The sequence below is a fragment of the Orcinus orca genome, chromosome 5 (genome assembly GCF_937001465.1).
Source record: "Orcinus orca chromosome 5, mOrcOrc1.1, whole genome shotgun sequence".
Classification (NCBI taxonomy): Eukaryota; Metazoa; Chordata; class Mammalia; order Artiodactyla; family Delphinidae; genus Orcinus; species Orcinus orca.
In genome coordinates, this window is record NC_064563.1 from 90,719,655 (window position 1) to 90,744,381 (window position 24,727).

Below are 24,727 nucleotides of genomic sequence, written 5' to 3' on the forward strand. Positions count from 1 at the left end.
TACCTTTATTCATTTATTGCTGTCTTTAGACACCCTAACCAAGCTTAACTGCTGCATTCTGCCTACTCCAAAAGTTAATTTTCTCCACAATGAATAAGCGAAACTCCTTTAAGCGTATTTACAAGGTATTCTGCGCAACCTCTTTTCTACCAATGCACGCCACGGAAAATGTATATTAGCCGCTAGAGGGCGCGTGGTGCCCACAGTCCAACTTCCATATCCCACTGCAGAACTCTCGTTTCCAGGGACACACCCAGATCTTTTAAAACACCATAAATGGATCTCAAAAGAGAGCTATTTCAGTCAATTGACTGTTTGCCCTTACTTAGCATTTCTAAAACCAATTTCTTCTGCCAAATCTTCTCCTCCTGTAGTCCCCTTTTTACATAATAGTAAAATCACCTAACTAATTGCCCAGGAACAAAAAACAAAAAACGAAAAACCTTAGAAATAATATAGCATTGTGGAAAAAAATGGGCCATGGAGTTTAAATTCACTGTGCAACACAGAACACATTACCAAGACCTGCTGAGCCTCTTTTTTTTCTTTTTCTCTCTCTCTCTCTCTCTTTTTTCTTTAACATCTTTATTGGAGTATAATTGCTTTACAATGGTGTGTTAGTTTCTGCTTTACAACAAAGTGAATCAGCTATACATATACATATGTCCCCATATCTCTTCCCTCTTGCATCTCCCTCCCTCCCACCCTCCTATCCCACCCCTCTAGGTGGTCACAAAGCACTGAGCTGATCTCCCTGTGCTATGCGGCTGCTTCCCACTAGCTATCTATTTTTCGTTTGGTAGTGTATATATCTCCATGCCACTCTCTCACTTTGTCCCAGCTTACCCTTCCCCCTCTCCATATCCTCAAGTCCATTCTCTAGTAGGTCTGTGTCTTTATTCCCATCTTGCCCCTAGGTTCTTCATGACCTTTTTTTTTTTTTAGATTCCATATATATGTGTTAGCATAAGGTATTTGTTTTTCTCTTTCTTTTTTTCTTTTTTTTTGTTTTGTTGTTTTATTTTTAACTTCTTTATTGGCGTATAATTGCTCTATAATGGTGTGTTAGTTTCTGCTGTATAACAAAGTGGATCAGCTATACGTATGCATATGTCCCCGTATACCCTCCCTCTTGCGTTTCCCTCCCACCCTCGTTATCCCACCCCTCTAGGTGGTCACAAAGCCCCGAGGTGATCTCCCTGTGCTATGCGGCTGCTTCCCACTAGCTATCTATTTTATTTTATTTTTTTAACATCTTTATTGGAGTATAATTGCTTTACAATGGTGTGTTAGTTTCTGCTTTATAACAAAGTGAATCAGCTATACATATACATATGTTCCCATATCTCTTCCCTCATGCGTCTCCCTCCCTCCCACCCTCCCTATCCCACCCCTCTGCGTGGTCACAAAGCACCGAGCTGATTTCCCTGTGCTATGCGGCTGCTTCCCACTAGCTATCTATTTTACGTTTGGTAGTGTATATATGTCCATGCCATTCTCTCACTTTGTCACAGCTTACCCTTCCCCCTCCCCATATCCTCAGTAGGCCTGTGTCTTTATTCCTGTCTTACCCCTAGGTTCTTCATGACATTTTTTTTCTTTTTTCCTTAGATTCCATATATATGTGTTAGCGTACGGTATTTGTTTTTCTCTTTCTGTCTCTCTCTTTTTTAATCTGTAAAGTGGTGATCAAAATGCCTACCTCTTTGGGTGGGATGTTAAATAACTATAATAAAATGCATTGAGTGCAATACTAACTATACAAATGGGGTCTACACAAAGCCAGCATTGACTCTGCAGGAGGCCGGGGAGGATTTCACAGAGAAGGAGGCTTTTTGATGGGTCATGAATGACGGGTGGAATTTCACTCCATAGAAATTGGACAGATGGCTTTAGGTCCTGAGTGAATAGCAGCAGAAACCAGGGCTGCCAGACATGTAAATACAATGATTATTCATAACACAAGTAATGACTGCCTTAGATCACAAGGTTTCTGTTGGGAGAAAGTGGTAAGGAATGAGACTGGGACAATCAGGGGACAGATTTAGAAAAGTGCTTGCCTGCTATTCTTAAGAATCAGTATTTTATCTGGCTATTCTTAAGAATCAGTATTGTATCCTTAAGCCAAAGGAGAAATGTTATTTTTGAAGGATAACTTCAGCAACAGAGAGGAATGGCTTTGGATGTTGAAGGAAGAATACTGCCTGGGATTGGAAAAAATGGTAAAGAGATTTTAAAAGAATGTCCATCTCCTTGGGCTAATTTGAGGGATAATTGATATATTGAAATGGTAAAGGGTTTTACACTTTACCCAGTATATAGGAGGCCTTCAATCAATAAAAGCCACTATGCCTGCTACCGTCTTTGCTCGCGCTCTCTCTCTCAGCCCTTCTTCATTTTACACTGCAGAGCGCCTGTCACTGCAGGAGAGTCGCCACTGCTAGGCCACCCTCTCCATTACTGTGCAGATGCAAACTGGCAGAAACTTTCTATTGGTAATAGGTACCAAGAGCCATGATAAATATTCTTCTGTGTGACCAATTATACTTTTAGGAAATCAGCTAAGGAGGTAATCAGAGATACAAACAATTTACATGGCAGTTTTGTTATAGTGTTATCTGTTAATAGCAAAAATTGGAAACAACTTAAATATCCAATAAAAAGGGACTTGCCAACTTGAAGCTATCAAAACTTATGCTTTTTAAAGAATATGAACTTGCATAGAGACATGCAATCTTATGTCAAGAGGAAAAAGTCAGATTATAAAACTGAATATCTACTAATACTCCAATATTGCCCTATGTCCTGTGTCTACGTGGTCCAGAATCAAAAGAGGCTCTATCTCTGGAGACGATGTTAAAGGAGATTATATTTTTAAAGTACTTTTGTAAATTTTTACAATAAATACTTATCAGTTCTACAATAAGAAAGGTTTTTTTTTTTTTAAGTGAAGAGATACCAGTGCATCAAGGTTGAAATAAATCTGTATGGATCACAGAATTAATCAGTATGCATGTAATTTCTGTACTGGAAGGCATTTTAAATATCACCTGATCCAATTCTTTTATTTTAGAGATAAGAAAAACTGAAGCTCAGAGAGCCATTTCTTTTTAATTTCAGGAGAAAAAAAAAAAAGCAATTCTATCAAATAAACAATTTTATCTTACAACCAAGATGAGCTAAATCCCATGTTTCCCTGAGTTCTTCCTTCATCCACCCTGCTCACCTGTGACACTGTAACCCCAACCCCTCATCCCTTACCCCCTGACCTCACCTTCCCCAGCCTTTCAAGATCCCCCCATCACCTCACCACTTGTTGCACGGTCCGGGCCACTGATAGAAATTCCCTGGACTCCTTCTGTCGGTATTCAGGAAGAAACTCAATGTTGGTGATGCGAAACATCCCAGCAAAGTAAAAAGCATCTCTGCTTTCTGTCTTACCTGTAAGAGAGGAGAGAAGGTGGTTAGGAGTCTTTCCATCTGCGTGACAGTGAGGCATTGTCTGATATATGTCCCTGTCGGGCTCCTGAAATGATTTTATTTTAGACAGCTTCTTTAAGCAGTTTTTTTAAATAATTTATTTGTATTTAATTTATTTATTTGTGGCTGCACTGGGTCTTTGTTGCTGCGTGCAGGCTTTCTCTAGTTGCTGTGAGCGGGAGATACTCTTCGTTGCGGTGCACGTGTTTCTCATTGCGGTGGCTTCTCTTGTTGTGGAGCACAGGCTCTAGGTGTCCGGGCTTCAGTAGTTGTGGCTCGTGGGGTCTAGAGTGCAGGCTCAGTAGTTGTGGTGCACGGGCTTAGTTGCTCCGCAGCATGTGGGATCTTCCCGGACCAGGGCTTGAACCCGTGTCCCCTGCATTGACAGGCATTGGCAGGCAGATCCTTAACCACTGTGCCACTAGGGAAGTCCTAGACAGCTTCATATTTTACAGACTGTGAAGCTCTAAATGTAGTTAATAACATCTCTTCTGGACTTCCCTGGTGGGAAGAGCGAGGCAAAGCAAGATGATAGGCCAAAGGAAACCCAGAAGAAATGCCCCATATAAGTGATTCAAACTACCACGAGGGTGCATCTCTCTCTCTGAGTCCACCCATGTGTCTATCTACACTTACTCTTTTTTCTCCTAATAAACACTTCACTTGTTTCACTACTTTCCATCTCTATGTGGAAATTCATTTCTACAAAGCCATGGGCCAGGGTCTTATCACTGGCCACTGGCCTTCATGGTCTAGTGGCTAATGTTCGGTGCTCTCACTGCTGTGACCTGACTTCAAACTCTGGCCAGGGAACTGAAATCCTGCTTCAAGCTGATGCAGGCTGAGGCCACCTGAGATCAACTCCTGCTCAAAAACTCTGCCCAGGTAAGACCATGGGACTGGGCATCAGGTGGGCCAGAAACTGCTGTGAAGACAGACAAAGATATTGCTGTGTCTGAGATGCCTTCAGGCACCAGAGAATAGCCTAGGGAGATGAGGGACTCTCCTTTCAGCCATTCCTTTTTGTTACAAGGTCTTACGGGTATGAGGCATCACTCCCAGGCTCTCATGGCTGTGGTACCTTTCTTTCCTGTGACACATGCCCCACGGTATCATAGCTTCTTTCTGCATGTCTGTCTTTCTAGATGAACAGTAACTTCTTGTCCTTCAACCCCTAGCACAGGGTAGTGAGTGCCTGACTTAGCTTTCAAGCTCAGTAAATGTTCCTGGGAAGGAAGAGAGAGAGGAAGAGAGGGAGGGAATAATCTCTCTTAGCACAATGCCCAGTGCGTGGAAATGCTAAATAAGTGATGGCTGAATTAAAAAGAAGGTGCAGCCTCTGTGAAGGACAGGGAACAGCCTCCCTGTGTGACCCATCCAGGCTCACATTAGCCCTGTAGTGTAGTGAGGCTGTGGAGAGTGGGGAAGGGGCCAGAGGCCTGAGCTCCTGTCCTAGATTTGTTCTTTGAAGTTATGAAACTGAGCCCCCTAAAACTGAGTTTCTCTGCCAAGTTTCTGTCTAAGCTCTCTAACCAAAACTTTACTCCCTTTCTTGTCCTGTACTTGTTCACCTCAAGATTAAGGAGTAGCAAAGAAAAGGGGGGATTGAAACAGAGCAGGACCATTCAAGGCCCTCCTGGGTACAAAAGCCTTTCCATTTTCCCCATTTCTTGTTTGTAGGAAAAAGGCTTCAGCCTCCCAGACCTTCCCTGAGTTCCAAAAGGCAGATTCAAACAGTCACTAATTAGAAGTGAGGGAATGCAGAAACAAAGGAAAAGCAGTCAAGAAACAATAGTGCAGAGTCCTAGTTCCTCCTTAAGGGATAAACCTAATAATCTAATACATAACTTTGAGTTCTTCTATAGGAATTAAGGACCTATCCAAGTGGAGGATGGTGACTTCAGGCTGAGCACAATCACGTAGACCCCAGCCTGGTTGGAACCAGAAGGCTGATGGTTGAGATTCCTGAAATACCATCCTGTTACCTCACCACCAACCATCAGAAGAAAGTCACACACCCCATAGCCCTCCCCAAAAAAATTTACCTTTAAAAACTCTTCCTTGAAGACCATCAGGGAGTTAGGGTCTTTTGAGCATGAACTGTCCATTCTCCTTGTTTGGCCCTTAAAATAAACCTTTCTCTGCTCCAAACTCCAACATTTCGATTTGTTTGGCCTCACTGTACATCAGGCATATGAACTTAGGTTCAACAAAAGTTATGTTGAGGCAGGAGATAGATGGGCTCTCAGGGCAAACAGTTTGAGTTCATTCCCTGTGGACCATACTCCAGATGGGAATAACAGGACAATTGAGAGAGGACACTGGGCCCTGCCTAGATAGAAGATAAGAGACCACATATTTTATTCTCAAAGTCAGGAGACCTCTCCGCCTACACATGCGTAGACCTCCAAGTGGCCAAATCTACCCATACGCCTCTTTGGTTGAATCCATCTTGGCTAAGAGATGCACACGCACACATGGAAAGATCCTGAGATATACCAAATATGGACTCTGAACTAGGCAAATCAAAATGATTGGCCAAAGGAGACATGGAAGAAATGCCCCATAAAAGTGATTCAAACTGCCACTTTGCGACTCTCTCTCTGAGCCTGCCCATGTGTCTATCCACACATACTGTACTTCTTTTTCCCCTAATAAATACTTTACTTGTTTCACTACTTTCTGCCTTTGTGGGAATTCTTTTTTCTGCAAAGCCATAGGGCCAGGGCCTTGTCACTGACCACTAGTCTAGTGGCTAGGATTCGGTGCTCTCCTGGCTCAATCCCTGGATGGGAACCAAAACTCTACTTCAAGCTACTGCAGGCCGAGGCCACCCAAGATCAATGTAACCTTGGACAAATCACCTTGCCTCACTAGGCCTCTTGTATAAAGCAATAGTTGTTTTTGTCTTTGATTTTACCAAGAAAGTCCTTAGATTTTTTTTTTCTGTTGCAGATTCTTTAAAATTTGAATGAAAGCTATGACTTCTACCTAGAAGCTCACACATCCTTCTTCTATCAGTAAGTAATCAAGGGATAAGCAATGCAAGAGAGATCAATTTAGCCTTCAACCAGATTACATTTGTCTAACTCTTGAGCTCAGCCTAACATACAAGCCCTCCATGTGAAACTGAGGAAGACCCTGTGGGGCCATCCTGGGCACAAAAGCTTTTCTGTGTCTCCCTTTTTCTTATTTGCAAAAAAAAGAAAAAAGTCTTCTGCCTCTTAGACCTTCCTGAATACAAAGAGCAGATTCAGACAGCTGCTAATCAGGGAAGTAAGGGAATGCAGAAACAAAGGAACAATCAAGAAACTATAGTCCAGGATTCTGATTCCTCCTCAAGGAATATACATAACAATATCTTTGAGTTCTTCTGCAAGAACTAAGACCACACACAGGTGGAGGATCATAACTTCAGGATGAGCACAAGGTTCCTGGAATACCACCCTGTTACCTCACCACCAACCAATCTGAGGAAAGTCACACACCCTGCAGTCCTCACCCCAAATTTTGCCTATAAAAACTTCTCCTCCAAAACCATCAGGGAGTTCAGTTTTTCTGAGCACGAGTTACCCATTCTCCTTGCTTGGCCCTGCAATAAACATTTCTCTGATCCAAGCTCCATTTTGTTTCATTTGGTCTCACTGTGTGTTGAGCACACAAACTTATGTTCAGTAACACATGGTTTTCCTGATGAGCTGTCCATCTCATTTCTGTTAAAAAAAAAAAAAAATCACAAACCCCAAATGGAGTCCTTTGCTCCCAAGACTGCAAACCAAGACTTAATTACAGTTTCACATTCTCTCAGGAATGTGACCTTTAAACAGAAATTTCCTGATCAACACTAGTGTGATAATCTACATGATAAAGACCCCTGCTGTTCCCTTCCCCCAAAATTTGATGGCCTGGCCTGAAACAATCCTTTCTTTTCTTTTGCTAATAGCTTCCTTGCCCCACCCTCCTTCTGCCTATAAAAACCTTCCATTTTGTACACCCCCTCAGAAAGCCCTTTTATTTACTAGAAGGGATGCTGCCAGATTCATGAGCCATTGAATAAAGCCAATTAGATCATCAGATTTACTTGGTTGAATTTTTGTTTTTTAACATTTCTCAAGGCCACCCTCCATGCCCAAATTTCATCTATCAAAACTAACCCCTGTTGTTTGCTGAACAATTCTCACTTACTTATACCAGTTTTCCTTTGCTTGTACTGGTCTGTTTTGCTGAAATGCCCTTAACTGATTTTCACACAACCAACAAGTTAACTCTTCACAATGATGTCCCGAAACCTTGTACAAAAATGCAAGGGCAATGCAAATATATCAGTTTAGGGCTGGCAGAGAGCTGAAGGGAAATAAACTGGTTTGCTCTGGATTGGGGTTGTGTGTCTTTTGTGTTTTTCTTAATTGCTCATTGACTTGACCTCCCCCACTAGTCTGTAAAGACAGATTCTTTCCTGTCTACCACTCTGTTCCATGCTTATCACAGAGCTCAGCTCATAGGGGGCACTCCCAAGATGTGTCAAATGAATTTTCAAGAACCAGTTCATGAAGACTTATCTAGACTCTATCCCTGGGCAGGTTGTTGGATGTCTCCCTTCTGTGATTGCAAAGTAATTGCTTGAGAAAAAAAAAAAAAAAAAAGTCAACTCACACTCCCTCTCTAGTACTGAACTATGAGATTTTTTGAAAGTAGAAAAATGCATCTGTGAGCTTTTTGAAGGTAGGAGATGTATCTTGGTGTGCCTGATATCTTATATTGTGCCACACAAATTATAGGTGGTCAATTTCTATATGTAAATGAACTGAACTGTTCAAGACAATATTCATTCATTCTTTGCCTATAAATCTAGCTTTCCAACCAAATTTTAATATCTTTGAGAGTACACATATCTTGTATCAAGTATATTAATATGCGTAGGGTGGGAAGTCCAACATAAATCAATAAATGCTGTAGTTACTGAGCTGCTTGGGTAAGTACTCTCTAAGGAAGAACTTAGTTATGACTCCTACCCAAAAGGATCAATAAGACTGACAAAAACAATCAATTGGATAAATAAAAACATAAAAACAGAGGAGAAGGGCTTTCCTGGTGGTGCAGTGGTTGAGAGTCTGCCTGCCGATGCAGGGGGCACGGGTTCGTGCCCCGGTCTGGGAAGATCCTGCATGTCGCGGAGCGGCTGGGCCCGTGAGCCATGGCCGCTGAGCCTGTGCGTTCGGAGCCTGTGCTCCACAACGGGAGAAGTCACAACAGTGAGAGGCCCGCGTACCGCAAAAAAAAAAAACAAAACAGAGGAGAGAAAGACGCATGAGTAAAATGAAGCTCAGGGAGCTAGAAATCTAAGGTTGCCTAGAAACAGGCAGTGGGTGGATGAGGAAATAAAACAGCTTAGCGTTCCATTCATTTTTTAAAGCTAAAAATGCATTACATTTCTGAACCAGTCAGAAGCTCCTGAGCATTCTCCTCAGCTCTTCTCATCCTATTCCCCCATCTCTGCTCCTCTGGGAAGAAAGCAGTGGTGGTAAAAGAAGAAATGGGAAAGACAATTCTGGCTTCTTCCTTGAAACCTCAACAGTTTTGAAAATGACTGTCAGTCTGAGAAATAAGAAAATTCTATCAGAAACCCCCAAGGTCAGATCGGGCCTGCATTGCTGACGCAGAACTCACAGGGCAAGCCTTAACCCCAAAGGTACATAGATTTCAACTCACTGATATAGAGCCACAGCAGTGTCCAGGCTACGACCGCTAAGATGAACAAAAATACTGTGAAGAGAATGATTTTGATTTGGACGTTCCAAAAGGGAGCTTTCTTCTTGAGTTGCTTCTTGGGTTTGGGTTTGGGTTTGTTGATGGGTTTTCTCGGTGGTCGTCTCCCTGGCAGCTTCCCTTGGACACTGACCACCTGAACTGAGATATTGGATATCTTCAAAAGAATGAAAGAGGTGTTAACAGTTAGAAGTAGTCTAGAGCTTAAATGCAACCACCTAGTCAGGAGAATCTTGGTGCTAAAAGGCCTAAATAAGCCAAATTATTTACATAAGCATTGACTTGCATTGAATCACACAGTTAAGACCAATCAGAAAAAAACAGGAGGTATATGAACTCTAGTGAAATGGTTCCCAGGTCCTCAACTGGTCCCCTCAACTCTCCAACTCTGCTAAACTGACACTGTAGAGGATAGGCCTGAATTTTATGGAGTGTAGACTAGAGGACCTGAAGGTCAGACAGGATTCTATGGGGGTTAATTCATCTGTCCACCACTCTGGGGATGTGTGTGTTTGTACGATATAGCTTTTCTCCCACAGTGTCTTCTGGGCTGAGGCAGATTGAAAGTAAGAATAGAAGTGAGTTCCTCAGAGAAACTAATTGATTTCTTAATTATGTTTTCGTGACCTAGTGGTAATGATACCGAGCAGGACCCTGTGGGACTCCTGGGCACAAAAGCCTTTCTGTGTCCCCCATTTCTTGATTACAGGAAATAGGCTTCATTCAGCCTCCATGACCTTCCCTGAGTTCCAACAAGCTGGTTCAAACAGTTGCTAATTAGGGAAGGGAGGGGATGCAGAGACAAGGGAGGAAAAGTCAAAAGAAACAATAGTGCAGCCTTGGGGCAGGGTCCTGGTTCCCCATCAAGGGATATATACAATAGTAACTGTGAGCTGTTTTTCAGATACTGAAACCCCTATTAGGTAGGAGAAATTAACAGTATGCTGCCCACAAACACATAGACCCCAGATGGGTTGGAACCAGAAGTTACCTCACCACCAACCAGTCAGAAGATTGTCCAGGAGCTGATCATGCCCTCTTTGAACCATTACTATAAAACTCCTCACTACCCCCTCCAGGTTGAAACACACAGTTTTGAGGGCCTTAGCCCACTGTGGCTCCCTTTGCCTGGCAAAGCAATAAAGCTATTCTTTTCTACTTCGCCCAAAACTCTGTCTCCAAAAATTAATTCAGTGTTGGGGTACAGAGGCCAGATTCAGCTTCAGTAGGAAGAAAAATGTGAGGATGATGCTCTCGTTTGTGTAGGGATGCAGGACAAGGATCAAACTGATTGTTTTACCATTGCCTCACAAGCATGCACTTCGAAGCCAGCCACTGAACTGGTCAGTGACTCAGGTTTTCAATACAAATGAAAGAATGATTAAAAAATAAAGAATGAAATAGGGGACTCATGTTAGATTAGAAAATTACCGGGTTTAGTGCAAGGTGTTCTGTGCAACAGGAAAAAATACATTATTTAACTCTTTCCCCTCCTCTTTTTTTCCTCTATCCTCTGTCATTTGATGCTGTCAATTCTTTAATAATGTAAGTGAGAGTTTAACTTCTTTGAAGGAGAGATTTATACATGTCAGGGTAACTAAACTTCAGTGACAAAATAACTTTTAAACACACATTCTTTTAAAAGCAAGAATATGGAGCACCATTTCCAAAGAAATAATCTTTCGAGCTCTCCTCTAAGAATGCTCTCATTCTCTCTCTCTCACTGTTCCCTACAAAGTACACGTCTTCCAGTCTTTAATCCTACCAATTAATGGGATAATATGTGGCCAAGAACATTCTAAATTATTCATGGCTCCCTCATTCTTTTTGCCAAACACTCCTGTCAACCCCTGGAGTGAAATGTAGCTTATATGCCTCCTGCTGAAACTGAACTAGACCAGATCTCATCTAATGTGATGTCCTGCAGGACTGAGGATGGTGTTTCTAAAGAGAAAAATATTCTGTTGTTGGATGACTTGACTATAGTGTCAAGCTACTTTCAAATATCCCCCCCAAGAAGTAAAAAAGGAAAACACACAGAAATGCTAGCCCATGTAGAACTGACAAGGTCAAGGTTTGGTCTTTAAGTGTGGGAACACATTATAGGCAGTCTCAGTTAGCCCTGATTAAATTTTAAAGTGGAATTTGTGTAGAGATCAGTACCATTTCCCTGGAGTTTTAGAAAAACAGCTGCAAATCAATTGCCAAGTACAGCACTTTAAAACAAGCTCAAATTTGTAAAATCCATTAAGTTCCAAAGGAAAGCTAAGTATTTTATTATTGTTTCCTTTATTTCTGTAAAGTAACTCAGTCTCATTTTACCAAAAGGGTCAGCAATAAATGGCATTCGAGTAACAGAGAAGGCTTCTCTCCATGTACTTACATTCACATCAGCAGGTTTGGATGAAACATCACTGTTTTCTTTGTCCATTTTTAGTTGTTCTGCAGGTGAACATCCAGAGGTACCTCCAAGCCAGTTTTCAGCCCCTTACATTCCCGCTTGAGAAGAATTGGTTGCCACATTCAAGCTAGCTTTCCGAGGAAAGGAATCAATTTACCTCCACCGGCTCCAGTTCAGAAACTGAAGCTGCCTCATTACTATATAGTGAATGTTAAAGGGACCTAGCAGAGAGCCTTGCAAACCCAAACTAAAGGCTTTTTAATGTTACCCTAATATGAGTCAGGCCTCTCAGAGCCCAGCCTCAAGGCAAGGTTGCCTCACGAGGATACAGTCCAACAACCCCCAAATATTTACAAGTCATTTATATTTTTGTCTGCACCTACTAAAGTATATTATGAGATCTAATGTATAACCCTCAGCATTGCTTCTTAGAAATCCCCATGCTGCCCAGGGGAGGGTAAAATGGGTGAAGGGGGTGAACTGTATGGTGATAGATGGTGATTAGACTTAGGGTGATGATGACATTGTAGTGTATATAAATACCAGTTTATAATGTTGTACACCTGAAATTATATAATGTTTCATTCCAATTTTACCTCAATAAGAAAAAAAGAAAAGAAATTCACCCCCACACACCCATTTCTCTTGCTGGCATCTCAAGCCAACTCCAGAAGCCTCACTGTCCAATTCTGCTCTTAGCTTTCCAGCTATACTCTCTGAAAATCCCTATCCAAGAGGTTGGAGGGTTTTTTCTCCCCCTTCTCTTGCAGTTCTCAGTAAACCCAGGCCTTTCCTGATGAAAATCTTCTTTTCCCATCTCTCCCATTCGTCCCCATGTCGATCTGAATTAGGTTCAAGGGTAGGAAGCGGAGAGTAATCGTGAGATGCACCATCAGGGTTTTCCTCAGCACACAGGTGGAACAAGGCTGACACATTGCACCCCTTGTCCCTGTGACACAGACATGCTTCCCTCTAGACACTGAGAATCAATGGAAAGCTGATCAATTGCCCTTTAAAGGGGAAGCACTGCTCTGCTGATTTGGACACAAACTCTGCATCATTCAGGGGATGGTCATAAAGAAGCAAGTGAGAAAGTGCCTACTGAAAGTGGTGGAAAATTACTAGTTAAAGCCTCACAAACAAATTATGTCATGTTGTACAAATCTGCTTCCTGGCTTTGTTATTTATTAATAACAGTGATGAAATGACTAATAATGCTTTAGCCTTTATAATAATAAGATTGGGAAATTTTAAAATTTCTTTAATTGCCCATCCTTTTTGTATTATTTCCCTTATTTCTAGAATTACTCATTTCACCAATATAAGTAAAATATATGTTCTGGGCAGTGGCACTGAGAAGACTTTCTTCTTGAGAGTCAAACTTTAGACAGGCTCCTCTGAGCCCTCTTTGTGACCAGGCCTCATTCTTGGGTCCTGACAGCAACTGCCTACCCAGTTGTAATAAGAATCTTGCTATCAGCTTAGTGAGAATCCCCCCTACTTTGATATCTGATCAAGTTCTCCATCCTCCATTCTTTTTTTTTTTTTTTTTTTGCGGTACGCAGGCCTGTCACTGTTGTGGCCTCTCCCGTTGCGGAGCACAGGCTCCGGATGCACAGGCTCAGTGGCCATGGCTCACGGGCCCAGCCGCTCCGCAGCATGTGGGATCTTCCCGTACCAGGGCACGAACCCGTGCCCTGCATCGGCAGGCGGGCGCTCAACCACTGCGCCACCAGGGAAGCCCTATCCTCCATTCTTGATGTATAAATCCTTGTCCTGCCTTTAGCAAGAATCTATCTACCCTTGGTGTTTCCTCTTAGTCATCTCCCATCCACTGACCCCCTCACTCTGCTCATTTGCCATAAATGACCAGCTGTCTTTACTGTATTTGGAATTGAGCTAAGTTCTATTCTGAAGACTCTTTCCCCTATTACACTAGTACTGAACAAAATCTGTCCTTACAGCTTTTCACTAGTGTGCCTCTGTTTCTCTTTGACACCAAGAATGGGAAAGAGGCAGCAAATCATAGGAGGCTGAACTACATATACAGAATTTTAAAACAATCATAAAACCAACTACAGGCTAATTTTTTTAATCTCCATTTGCCAGCAATTCTAAATAATTTCAGTGATAAAATACTTTTCTCTGAAAAAAATCTTTGATATAAGTTCTAAATAATTGCTTCCATTACAACTGAGTTTTAATAATATATACATAAGCTTCAAAATGAGCACAGTTTTATAACTCATTGTTTAATAAATGAGAAATATTATATAGAAGTTAATTTGAAAAACTCCCATTTGTACAGTTGGTCTCAAGCACAAGAGGACTCTATGACACATGCTCATTTTGAGACTAAGTTTCTAACAGTTTGGAATCATTTAAGTTTACTTGGAGTAGAATCCTTGTCTCCTGTGGTACTGCATATTCCTGCACTTAAACAGAATATTCAACATAAGCAATAATAGTACAATGATTGTAAAGATGAAGAAACAGAATCGCAATTATTTCATATCTGTTACTCCATGTGACCATTCGAAATTAATTAATATTTAAAATGTAAAACAAGTATACAGACCGTGAACTGCAAGGTATAATATTTTATATATAATATTTTTTCTGTAATACTTATTTTGTTAACTACTTTTTCTAGCAAAATTATGCATACAAAGTCGAATAAAACTTTTTACTGTGTTTTGTTATTGTTTTTTCACTCTATTCCATGATTATTACTGAAATTGTGTTCATTGTATCAACTCAAGGATTGTTTAAAAATGATCCCCTCCAGATGGATAGATAGATGATAAAGTAAGTGTAGCAAATGTTAATGTAGAATCTAGGTGTGGATATATGCATTTACACTACAGAATTTTTTCAAGTATATGTTTCAAATTTTTCTTGATAAAATGTTAGAGAGAAAATTATCATCTCCAGGAGTCAACTCTAGATAAGCCACTGGTTTTGAGAGGCAATAGCAAAGGCAGCTGGGGTACAGGAAAGTCTTGGTGAATGAGCTTGTATTCATCTCCTTTTGCTGGCATGGATGTTCTGGTGCAAAAATCCCTTCAATTCCCAGAACACATGGCCAAAGACAATCACAATGGCCAGATGTAAGCTAGTGCTTCCCATCACAAAGATCTTGAAAGACAGTGAAGAGGTTTCTGTTCCTTTCCCAGGAACAAAGGTCCCTGTGCTGAGGGAAGGGAGGCAGGTGTCTGCCCACTGGCTGGTGAGCAAATAGTGTGCAGTGAGCTGGGTCAGAGGAGAAATATCTCGCCATTGGATTCGGCAGTGATCGCTGAGAGCACGTAACCTAGCCAATACATCAATTCATCGCATGAAAGTACTTAAAATGCTTCAACCTTCTGCCCAAAGATGAGCCCAGCACATCTGAAGGCCTGGGGGTAGGGCCAAGTCATCCATCTAACATGAGCAAGGTTCTGAGCCTCTGGCACAGAAGGCACTTAGCAAGGGGCGGTGGCGGGGGAGTGACACTTCCATCCTTGCCTAACCAGAGGAGACACCGGCTCTCCCGCAACAGATAAAGTTCTTTTCTGCTATTTAGGATCCACTTCTCTCTGTTATGACAGATAGCCATGTGCAAAGTAGTCACCTGATCACCACTCACCACCAAGCTCTCTGCAGAGGGGAGTGAATCCTGAGGAAACACAAGGTTGCACAGGAGCCTGGGAAGCCAGCCTGCCACTTAACACTATCACCCTTGGGGTCCTGTAATAAAGGGACACAACAGTGATCCTAGCCTCTCTTTTCCTGCTGACTCACAGGGAGCTTGAGCCTAATCTTTACATCATATCACATGGATTATTTTTAAAAATGAAATGACGTGGAGTGTCTTAGAGAGCCCCTAGATCTGGACTGTTGTAATATCCCCTTAACAGGTTTTCCTCATCTAGGCTCATCCTTCCCATGTACACATCACTACTAAATACATCTTCCTAAAATAACTCTCCAGTGTCACCTCCGTCCTTGACAATGGCAGCCCAGTCTCCTTTTGTTTAGCTCCCTAGCCTGACATTCAAGGTCTTCCTCAGTGTGGTACCAAGCTACCTTTCTGTGTCCTCCCATCACATCTGTTAAACCTGCTCTGTCAAATCATGCAGTTTCAATGTATATTCATCCATCTGTTCACCTACCCTTCTGTTTACTCAATACGTATTGCATGCCTACTATGAGACAGAGGCCAAATATTTTTTAACTGAATAAACTATATCTCTGCCCTTAAAAAGCTCTCAATAGAGGAGGCAGACAGGCAAACCAATGATTACAACATTATGTAATAAGTGCTATCAAAGAGGTGTCAACAAAATGCCACAGAATCATAGAGGAGGCTGATATTAGCAGCCCTCTCCTTTGACTCTTGTGCCCCCAGTCCACATTACCTTATTCAAATCCTAACCACTTTCAACAGCCTACTTTCCTGCCAGCTTTTCAACCCCAGATCACAGCACTCTCTTCTTCCCCCAACTCAAAGTCTTAATTGTACATATCAGTACTTGAGACTTAAATAAAGTTATAATAATCCATCAAACATTACTTTGCAGCATCTCTCATGTTGTCTTGTCAGTTATTTAGCTTGTCATCTGAATATTCTATCTCCAAGCTCCTTGACCTCATATTAACCAATTATATCTGCAATGACTCTATTTCCAAATAAGGTCACATTCTAAGATAGTGGGAGTTTAAACTTCAGCTTGTCTTTGGAACAAATGACACAAGCCCATAACACCCTCAATTTCTGTAGGAGTGGGAGGGACTCTTGGAGGGTAGTCACTCCCAACAGAGTAAACTTGCTTTTAATGGACAGTATTGCAAACATTCTAAAGCCTGGTCATAGTCTGGGGCAGCTGCAGGTGGCATTCTAACCATATTATCTGGATGTTATCCTGAAACCCCACCATGCTCTTCTGACTCCTTTTCCCTCCCTGGTGAGGAGAGGGAAGGATGGTGTAGAATGACTGAGTCATGGTCCAGGAGGAGCTGTTAGTACATCATCCATGATCAGCCATATCAATACCAAGGGATGAATGTTCAGACGAGATTGTCTTACATTAGACCAGTAACGGGACAATAAGGTGGTGGATGGCTACCGCATCTTCTCTTTCTGGTTCAATGGACACATTAAAAAGATCTCTTGGACTTCCCTGGTGGTGCAGTGGTTAAGAATCTGCCTGCCAATGCAGGGGACACGGGTTCGAGCCCTGGTCTGGGAAGACCCCACATGCTGCGGAGCAACTAAGCCTGTGTGCCATAACTACTGAGCCTGAGCTCTAGAGCCCGTGCTCTGCAACAAGAGAAGCCACCGCAATGAGAAGCCCACACACCACAATGAGAAGCCCACACACCACAATGAAGAGTAGTCTCCACTGGCCACAACTAGAGAAAGCCCACATGCAGCAACAAAGACACAATGTGACCAAAAATAAATAAATAACTAAAATTATATTAAATAAATAAATAAATTGTGACCTTTCTCTCAGGTCACACAGATTGTAACTTTAAAAAAAAAATAGACCTCTTTCCCCTTTTTAAGTGTGTAATATAAAGAGTACTTAATTTAGTAAAAGCATGTGGTCAGGCTAAGGAGTACTTGAGTAAACTAATCCAGAAGTCATTCTACAACACATCCCTTACCAGACAAACCTTAGAGGTTCAGATTGGCCCAAGTTGGTAAACAGCACTGTCACAGAGAGATCTGAATATATAGAGCTGGAAAAGTTCTGGCTCACTGTAGGTGCTGAATTAACTCAATGTTTGATAAAGGAATGAATCTGCTTCACTAAAAAGTATTGATTTTGGATATTATGGAAAGGTCACTAGAATACAAAGGAATACTTTTTTAAAGTCAACTTTAGAAACCAGATGAGATCTAGGGTTCAAGACGGCAGAGTAGAAGGACATGCGCTCACTTCCTCTTGCGAGAGCACTGGAATCACAACTTACTGCTGAACAATCATCGACAGGAAGACACTAGAACTCACTAAAAAAGATACCTTACATCCAAAGACAAAAGAGAAGCCACAATGAGATGGTAGGAGGGGCACAATCACAGCAAAATCAAATCCCATACTGCTGGGTGGGTGACTCACAAACTGGAGAACACTTACACCACAGAAGTCCACCCACTGGACTTCCCAACCTGGGGGTCTGGCAATGGGAGGAGGAATTCCTAGAAAATCAGACTTTGAAGGCTAATGGGATTTGATTGCAGGGCTTTGACAGGACTGGAGAAACAGAGACTCCAATCTTGGAGGACACAAACAGAGTAGTGTGCCCACTGGGACCCAGGGTAAGAAGCAGTGACCCCATAGGAGACTGAGCCAGACCTACCTGCTAGTGTTGGAGGGTCTCCTGCAGAGGTGGGACAGAGGTGGCTGTGGCTCACCATGGGGACAAGGACACAGGCAGCAGAAGTTCTGGGAAGTACTCCTTGGGGTGAGCCCCCCCAGAGTCCGCCATTAGCCCCATCAAAGAGCCAGGTAGGCTCCAGTGCTGGGGTGCCTCAGGCCAAAAAACCAACAGGGAAGGAACCAAGCCCCACCCATCAGCAGACAAGTGGATTAAAATTTTACTGAGCTCTGCCCATCAGAGCAACACCCAACTCTACCCACCACCAGTCCCTCTGATCAGGAAGCTTGCACAAGCCTCTTAGATGGCCTCATCCACCAGAGGGCAGAAAGCAGAAGCAAGAAGGACTACAATTCTGCAGGCTGTGGAAGGAAATTCACAGAAAGATAGAAAGATAGACAGAAAGATAGACAAAATGAAAAGACAGAAGACTTTGTACCAGATGAAGGAACAAGATAAAACCCCAGTAAAACAACTAAATGGAGATAGGCAACCTTCCAGAAAAAGAATTCAGAAAAATGATAGTGAAGATGATCCAGGACCTCGGAAAAAGAATGGAGGCAAAGATTCAGAAGATGCAAGAAATGTTTAACAAAGACCTAGAAGAATTAAAGAACAAACACCTAGAAGAATTAAAGAACAAACAAACAGAGATCAACAACACAATAACTGAAGTGAAAAATACACTAGAAGGAAGCAATAGCAGAATAACGGAGGCAGAAGAACGGGTAAGTGATGTGGAAGACAGAATGGTGGAATTCACTGTCATGGAACAGAATAAAGAAAAAAGAATGAAAAGAAATGAAGACAGCCTAAGAGACTTCTGGGACAACATTAAACGCAACAACATTCACATTATAGGGATCCCAGGAAGAGAAGAGAGAGAAAAAGAACCTGAGAAAATATTTGAAGAGACTACAGTTGAAAACGTCCCTAACATGGGAAAGGAAATAGCCACCCAACTCCAGGGGTGCAGAGAGTCCCAGGCAGGAAAACCCAAGGAGAAACATGCCGAGACACATAGTAATCAAACTGACAAAAATGAAAGACAAAGAAAAAGTATTGAAAACAACAAGGGAAAAACAACAAATAATATACAAGGGAACTCCCATAAGGTTAACAGCTGATTTCTCAGTAGAGATTCTACAAACCAGAAGGGAGTGGCACGGTATGTTTAAAGTAATGAAAGGGAAGAACCTACAACCAAGATTACTATACCCGGCAAGGATCTCATTCAGATTCGATGGAGAAATCAAAAGCTTTACAGACAAGCAAAACCTAAGGGAATTAAGCACCACCAAACCAACTCTACAAAAATATGCTAAAGCAACTTCTCTAAGTGGGAAACATAAGAGAAGAAAATGACCTACAAAACCAAACCCATAACAGTTAAGAAAAAGGTAATAGGAACATACATATGGATAATTACCTTAAATATGAATGGATTAAATGCTCCAACCAAAAGACACAGGCTTGCGGAATGGATACAAAAACAAGACCCATATATATGCTGTCTACAAGAGACCCACTTCAGACCTAGGGACACATACAGACTGAAAGTGAGGGGATGGAAAAAGATATTCCATGCAAATGGAAATCAAAAGAAACCTGGAGTAGCAATACTCATATAAGATAAAAGAGACTTTAAAATAAAGAATGTTGCAAGAGACAAGGAAGGACACTACATAATGATCAAGGGATCAATCAAAGAAGAAGACATAACAATTATAAACATATATGCATCCAACATAGGAGCACCACAATACATCAGGCAACTGTTAACAGCTATAAAAGAGGAAATCGACAGTAACACAATAATATTGGGGGACCTTAACACCTCATTTACACCAATAGACAGATCATCCAAACAGAAAATTAATAAGGAAACACAAGCTTTAAATAACACAATAGACCAGATAGATTTAATTGATATTTATAGCACATTCCTTCAAAAACCAGCAGATTACACTTTCTTCACAAGTGCACACGGAACATGCTCCAGGATAGATCACATCTTGGGTCACAAGTCAAGCCTTGGTAAATTTATGAAAATTGAAATCATATTAAACATCTTTTCCAACCACAATGCTATGAGATTAGAAATCCATTACAGGGAAAAGAGCGTAAAAGACACAAACATATGGAGGCTAAACAATATGTTACTAAAGGACCAAGAGATCACTGAAGACATCAAAGAGGAATTCAAAAAATACCTAGAGACAAATTACAATGAAGACACGATGATCCAAAACTTATGGACTGCAGCAAAAGCAGTTCTAAGAGGGAAGTTTATAGCTATACAAGCCTACCTCAAGAAACAAGAAAAATCTCAAATAAACAATCTCACCTTACACCTAAAGGAACTAGAGAAAGAAGAACAAACAAAACCCAAAGTTAGTAGAAGGAAAGAAATCATAAAGATCCGAGCAGAAATAAATGGAATAGAAACAAAGAAAACAATAGCAAAGATCAATAAAACTAAAACAGGTTCTTTGAGAAGTAAACTAAATTGATAAACCTGTAGCCAGACTCATCAAGAAAAAGAGGGAGAGGACTCATATCCATAAAATTAGAAATGAAAAAGGAGAAGTTACAATGGACAATGCAGAAATACAAAGCAACAAGGATGTCCACTCTCGCCACTATTATTCAACATAGTTTTGGAAGAACTAGCCATGGCAATCAGAGAAGAAAAAGAAATAAAAGGAACACAAATTGGAAAAGAAGAAGTAAAACTGTCACTGTTTGCAGATGACATGATACTATACATACAGAATCCTAAAGATGCCACTAGAAAACTACTAGAGCTAATCAGTGAATTTGGTAAAGTTGCAGGATACAAAATTAATGCACAGAAATCTCTTGCATTCCAATACACTAACAATGAAAGATCAGAAAGAGAAATTAAGGAAACAATCCCATTTACCATTGCAATAAAAAGAATAAAATACCTAGGAATAAACCTACCTAAGGAGGTAAAAGACCTGTACTCAAAAAACTATAAGACACTGGGGCTTCCCTGGTGGCAGAGCAGTTAAGAATCTGCCTGCCAGTGCAAGGGACATGGGTTAGAGCCCTGGTCCGGGAAAATCCCACATGCTGTGGAGCATGTAAGCCTGTGCACCACAACTACTGATCCTGCGCTCTAGAGCCCGCGAGCCACAACTACTGAACCCACACACTTACAGCCCGTGCTCTGCAGCAAGAGAAGCCACCAATGATGAGAAGCCCGCGCACTGCAACAAGGAGTAGCCCCCACTCGCCGCAACTAGAGAAAAGCCTGCGCACAGCAACGAAGACCCAACACAGAGAAAAATAAAATAAATAAATTTTAAAAAACAATTTGCAAGTATTATATAAAAATATATTTATAAAAACCAAAGCTATAAAACACTGATGAAAGAAATCAAAGATGACACAAACAGATGGAAAGATATACCATGTTCTTGGATTGGAAGAATCAATATTGTGAAAACAGCTATACTACACAAAGCAATCTACAGATTCAGTGCAATCCCTTTCAAATTACCAGTGGCATTTTTTACAGAACTAGAACAAAAAATCTGAAAATTTGTATGGAAACACAAAAGACTCCAAATAGCCAAAGCAGTCTTGAGGGAAAAAAACAGAGCTGGAGGAATCAGACTCCCTGACTTCAGACTATACTACAAATCTACAGTAAACAAGACAATATGGTACTGGCATAAAAACAGAAATATAGATCAATGGAACAGGATAGCAAGCCCAGAGATAAACCCACGCACATATGGTCACCTTATCTTTGATAAAGGAGGCAGGAATGTAGTGTGGAGAAAGGACAGCCTCTTCAATAAGTGGTGCTGGGAAAACTGGACAGGTACATGTAAAAGTATGAGATTAGAACACTCCCTAACACCATACACAAAAATAAGCTCAAAATGGATTAAAGACCTAAATGTAAGTCCAGAAAGTATCAAACTCTTAGAGGAAAACATAGGCAGAACACTCTATGACATAAATCACAGCAAGATCCTTTTTGACCCACCTCCTAGAGAAATGGAAATAAAAACAAAAATAAACAAATGGGACCTAATGAAACTTAAAAGCTTTTGCACAGCAAAGGAAGCCATAAACAAGACCAAAAGACAACCCTCAGAATGGGAGAAAATATTTGCAAATGAAGCAACTGACAAAGGATTAATCTCCAAATTTTACAAGCAGCTCATGCAGCTCAATAACAAAAAAAACAAAGAACCCAATCCAAAAATGCACAGAAGACCTAAATAGACATTGCTCCAAAGAAGATATACAGACTGCCAACACACACATGAAAGAATGCTCAACATCATTAATCATTAGAGAAATGCAAATCAAAACTATAATGAGATATCATCTCACACCGGTCAGAATGGCCATCATCAAAAAATCTAGAAACAATAAATGCTGGAGAGGGTGTGGAGAAAAGGGAACCATCTTGCACTGCTGCTGGGAATGTGAATTGGTACAGCCACTGTGGAGAACAGTATGGAGGTTCCTTAAAAAACTTCAAATAGAACTACCATATGACCCAGCAATCCCACTACTGGGCATATACTATGAGAAAACCATAATTCAAAAAGCGTCATGTACCAAAATGTTCATTGCAGCTCTATTTACAATAGCCTGGAGATGGAAACAACCTAAATGCCCATCATCGGATGAATTGATAAAGAAGATGTGGCACATATATACAATGGAATATTATTCAGCCATAAAAAGAAACGAAATTGAGCTATTTGTAATTAGGTGGATAGACCTAGAGTCTGTCATACAGAGTGAAGTAAGTCAGAAACAGAAAGAAAAATACCGTATACTAACACATATATACGGAATCTAAGAAAAAAAATGTCATGAAGAACCTAGGGGTAAGACAGGGATAAAGACACAGACCTACTAGAGAACAGACTTGAGGATATGGGGAGGCGGAAGTGTGAGCTGTGACAAAGCGAGAAAGAGGTATGGACATATATACACTACCAAACATAAGGTAGATAGCTAGTGGGAAGCAGCCGCATAGCACAGGGAGATCAGTTCGGTGCTTTGTGACCGCCTGGAGGGGGGGATAGGGAGGGTGGGAGGGAGGGAGATGCAAGAGGGAAGAGATATGGGAACATATGTATATGTATAACTGATTCACTTTGTTATAAAGCAGAAACTAACACAACATTGTAAAGCAATTATGCTCCAATAAAGATGTAAAAAAAAAAAAAAAAAAAGAAAACAGAAATATCGATCAATGGAACAGGATAGAAAGCCCAGAGATAAACCCACACACCTATGGTCAACTAATCTATGAGAAAGGGGGAAGGATATACAATAGAAAAAAGACAGTCTCTTCAATAAATGGTGCTGGGAAAACTAGACAGCTACAAGTAAAAGAATGAAATGAGAACACTTCCTAACACCATACACAAAAATAAACTCAGAATGGATTAGAGACCTAAATGTAAGACTGGACACTATAAAACTCTTAGAGGAAAACATAGGAAGAACACTCTATGACATAAAGCACAGCAAGATCTTTTATGACCCACCTCCTAGAGAAATGGAAATAAAAACAAAAATAAACAAATGAGACCTAATGAATCTTAAAAGCTTTTGCACAGCAAAGGCAACACAAACAAGACAAAAAGAGAACCCTCAGAATGGGAGAAAATATTTGCAAATGAATCAATGGACAAAGGATTAATCTCCAAAATATATAAAAAGCTCATGCAGCTCAATATTAAAAAAACAAACAACCCAATCCAAAAATGGTCAGAAGACCTAAATAGACATTTCTCCAAAGAAGACATACAGATGGCCAAGAGGCATATGAAAAGCTGTTCAACATCACTAATTATTAGAGAAATGCAAATCAAAACTACAATGAGGTATTACCTCACACCGGTTAGAATGGGCATCATCAGAAAATCTACAAACAACAAATGCTGGAGAGCGTGTGGAGAAAAGGGAACCCTCTTGCCCTGTTGGTGGGAATGTAAATTGATGCAGCCACTATGGAGAACAGTATGGAGGTTCCTTAAAACACTAAAAATAAAATTAGCATATGATCCATCAATCCCACTACTGGGCATATACCCAGAGAAAGCCATAATTTAAAAAGACATCTGCACCCCAATTTTCATTGCAGCACTATTTACAATAGCCAGGTCATGGAAGCAACCTAAATGCCCATTGACAGCCGAATGGATAAAGAAGATGTGGTACATATATATGATGGAATATTACTCAGCCATAAAGAGGAACAAAATTGGGTCATTTGTAGAGACGTAGATGGATCTAGAGACTGTCATACAGAGTGAAGTAAGTCAGAAAGAGAAGAACAAATATCGTATATTAACACATACATGTGGAACCTAAAACTTGGTGCAGATGAACCGGTTTGCAGGGCAGAAATAGAGACACAGATGTAGAGAACAAACGTATGGACACCAAGTGGGGAAAGTGGCAGGGTGGTGGTGGTGGTGGTGGGATGAATTGGGCTATTGGGATTGACATATATGTACTAATATGTATAAAATAGATAACTAATAAGAAGCTGCTGTTTAAAAAAGTAAATAAAATAAAATTAAAAAATTAAAAAAAAAAAGATGGCATCTAAAAAAAAAAAACAGGTAAATTAGGATTTCCCTGGTGGTGCAGTGGTTAAGAATCTGCCAATGCAGGAGACACGGGTTCGAGCCCTGGTCCGGG

General features: G+C 41.0%; 1 protein-coding gene across 8 annotated transcripts in view; it reads right to left on the bottom strand.

Moving 5' to 3' along the window:
* Positions 1 to 18,274, bottom strand: part of TMPRSS7 (transmembrane serine protease 7) — a 57,016-nt gene extending 38,742 nt beyond the window's left edge. The window contains exons 1-4 of one of the 8 annotated variants that reach the window (XR_004484474.2): positions 17,996 to 18,274; positions 11,630 to 11,774; positions 9,190 to 9,403; positions 3,311 to 3,441 (exon numbers count right to left, since the gene is read on the bottom strand). Coding sequence is in view for 6 of the 8 variants with exons in the window: in XM_033432172.2 (XP_033288063.1) it covers positions 3,311 to 3,441; positions 9,190 to 9,403; positions 11,630 to 11,677 (393 nt within the window). In the remaining 2 variants the exon portion in view is untranslated. Of the gene's footprint in view, positions 1 to 3,305; positions 3,442 to 9,189; positions 9,404 to 11,629; positions 11,779 to 17,995 lie in introns of all 8 variants that reach the window. The other 7 variants (XM_033432172.2, XM_049710311.1, XM_012533862.3 and 4 more) reach the window with 7 other exon arrangements.
* Between the last annotated feature and the right edge of the window lie 6,453 nt (positions 18,275 to 24,727).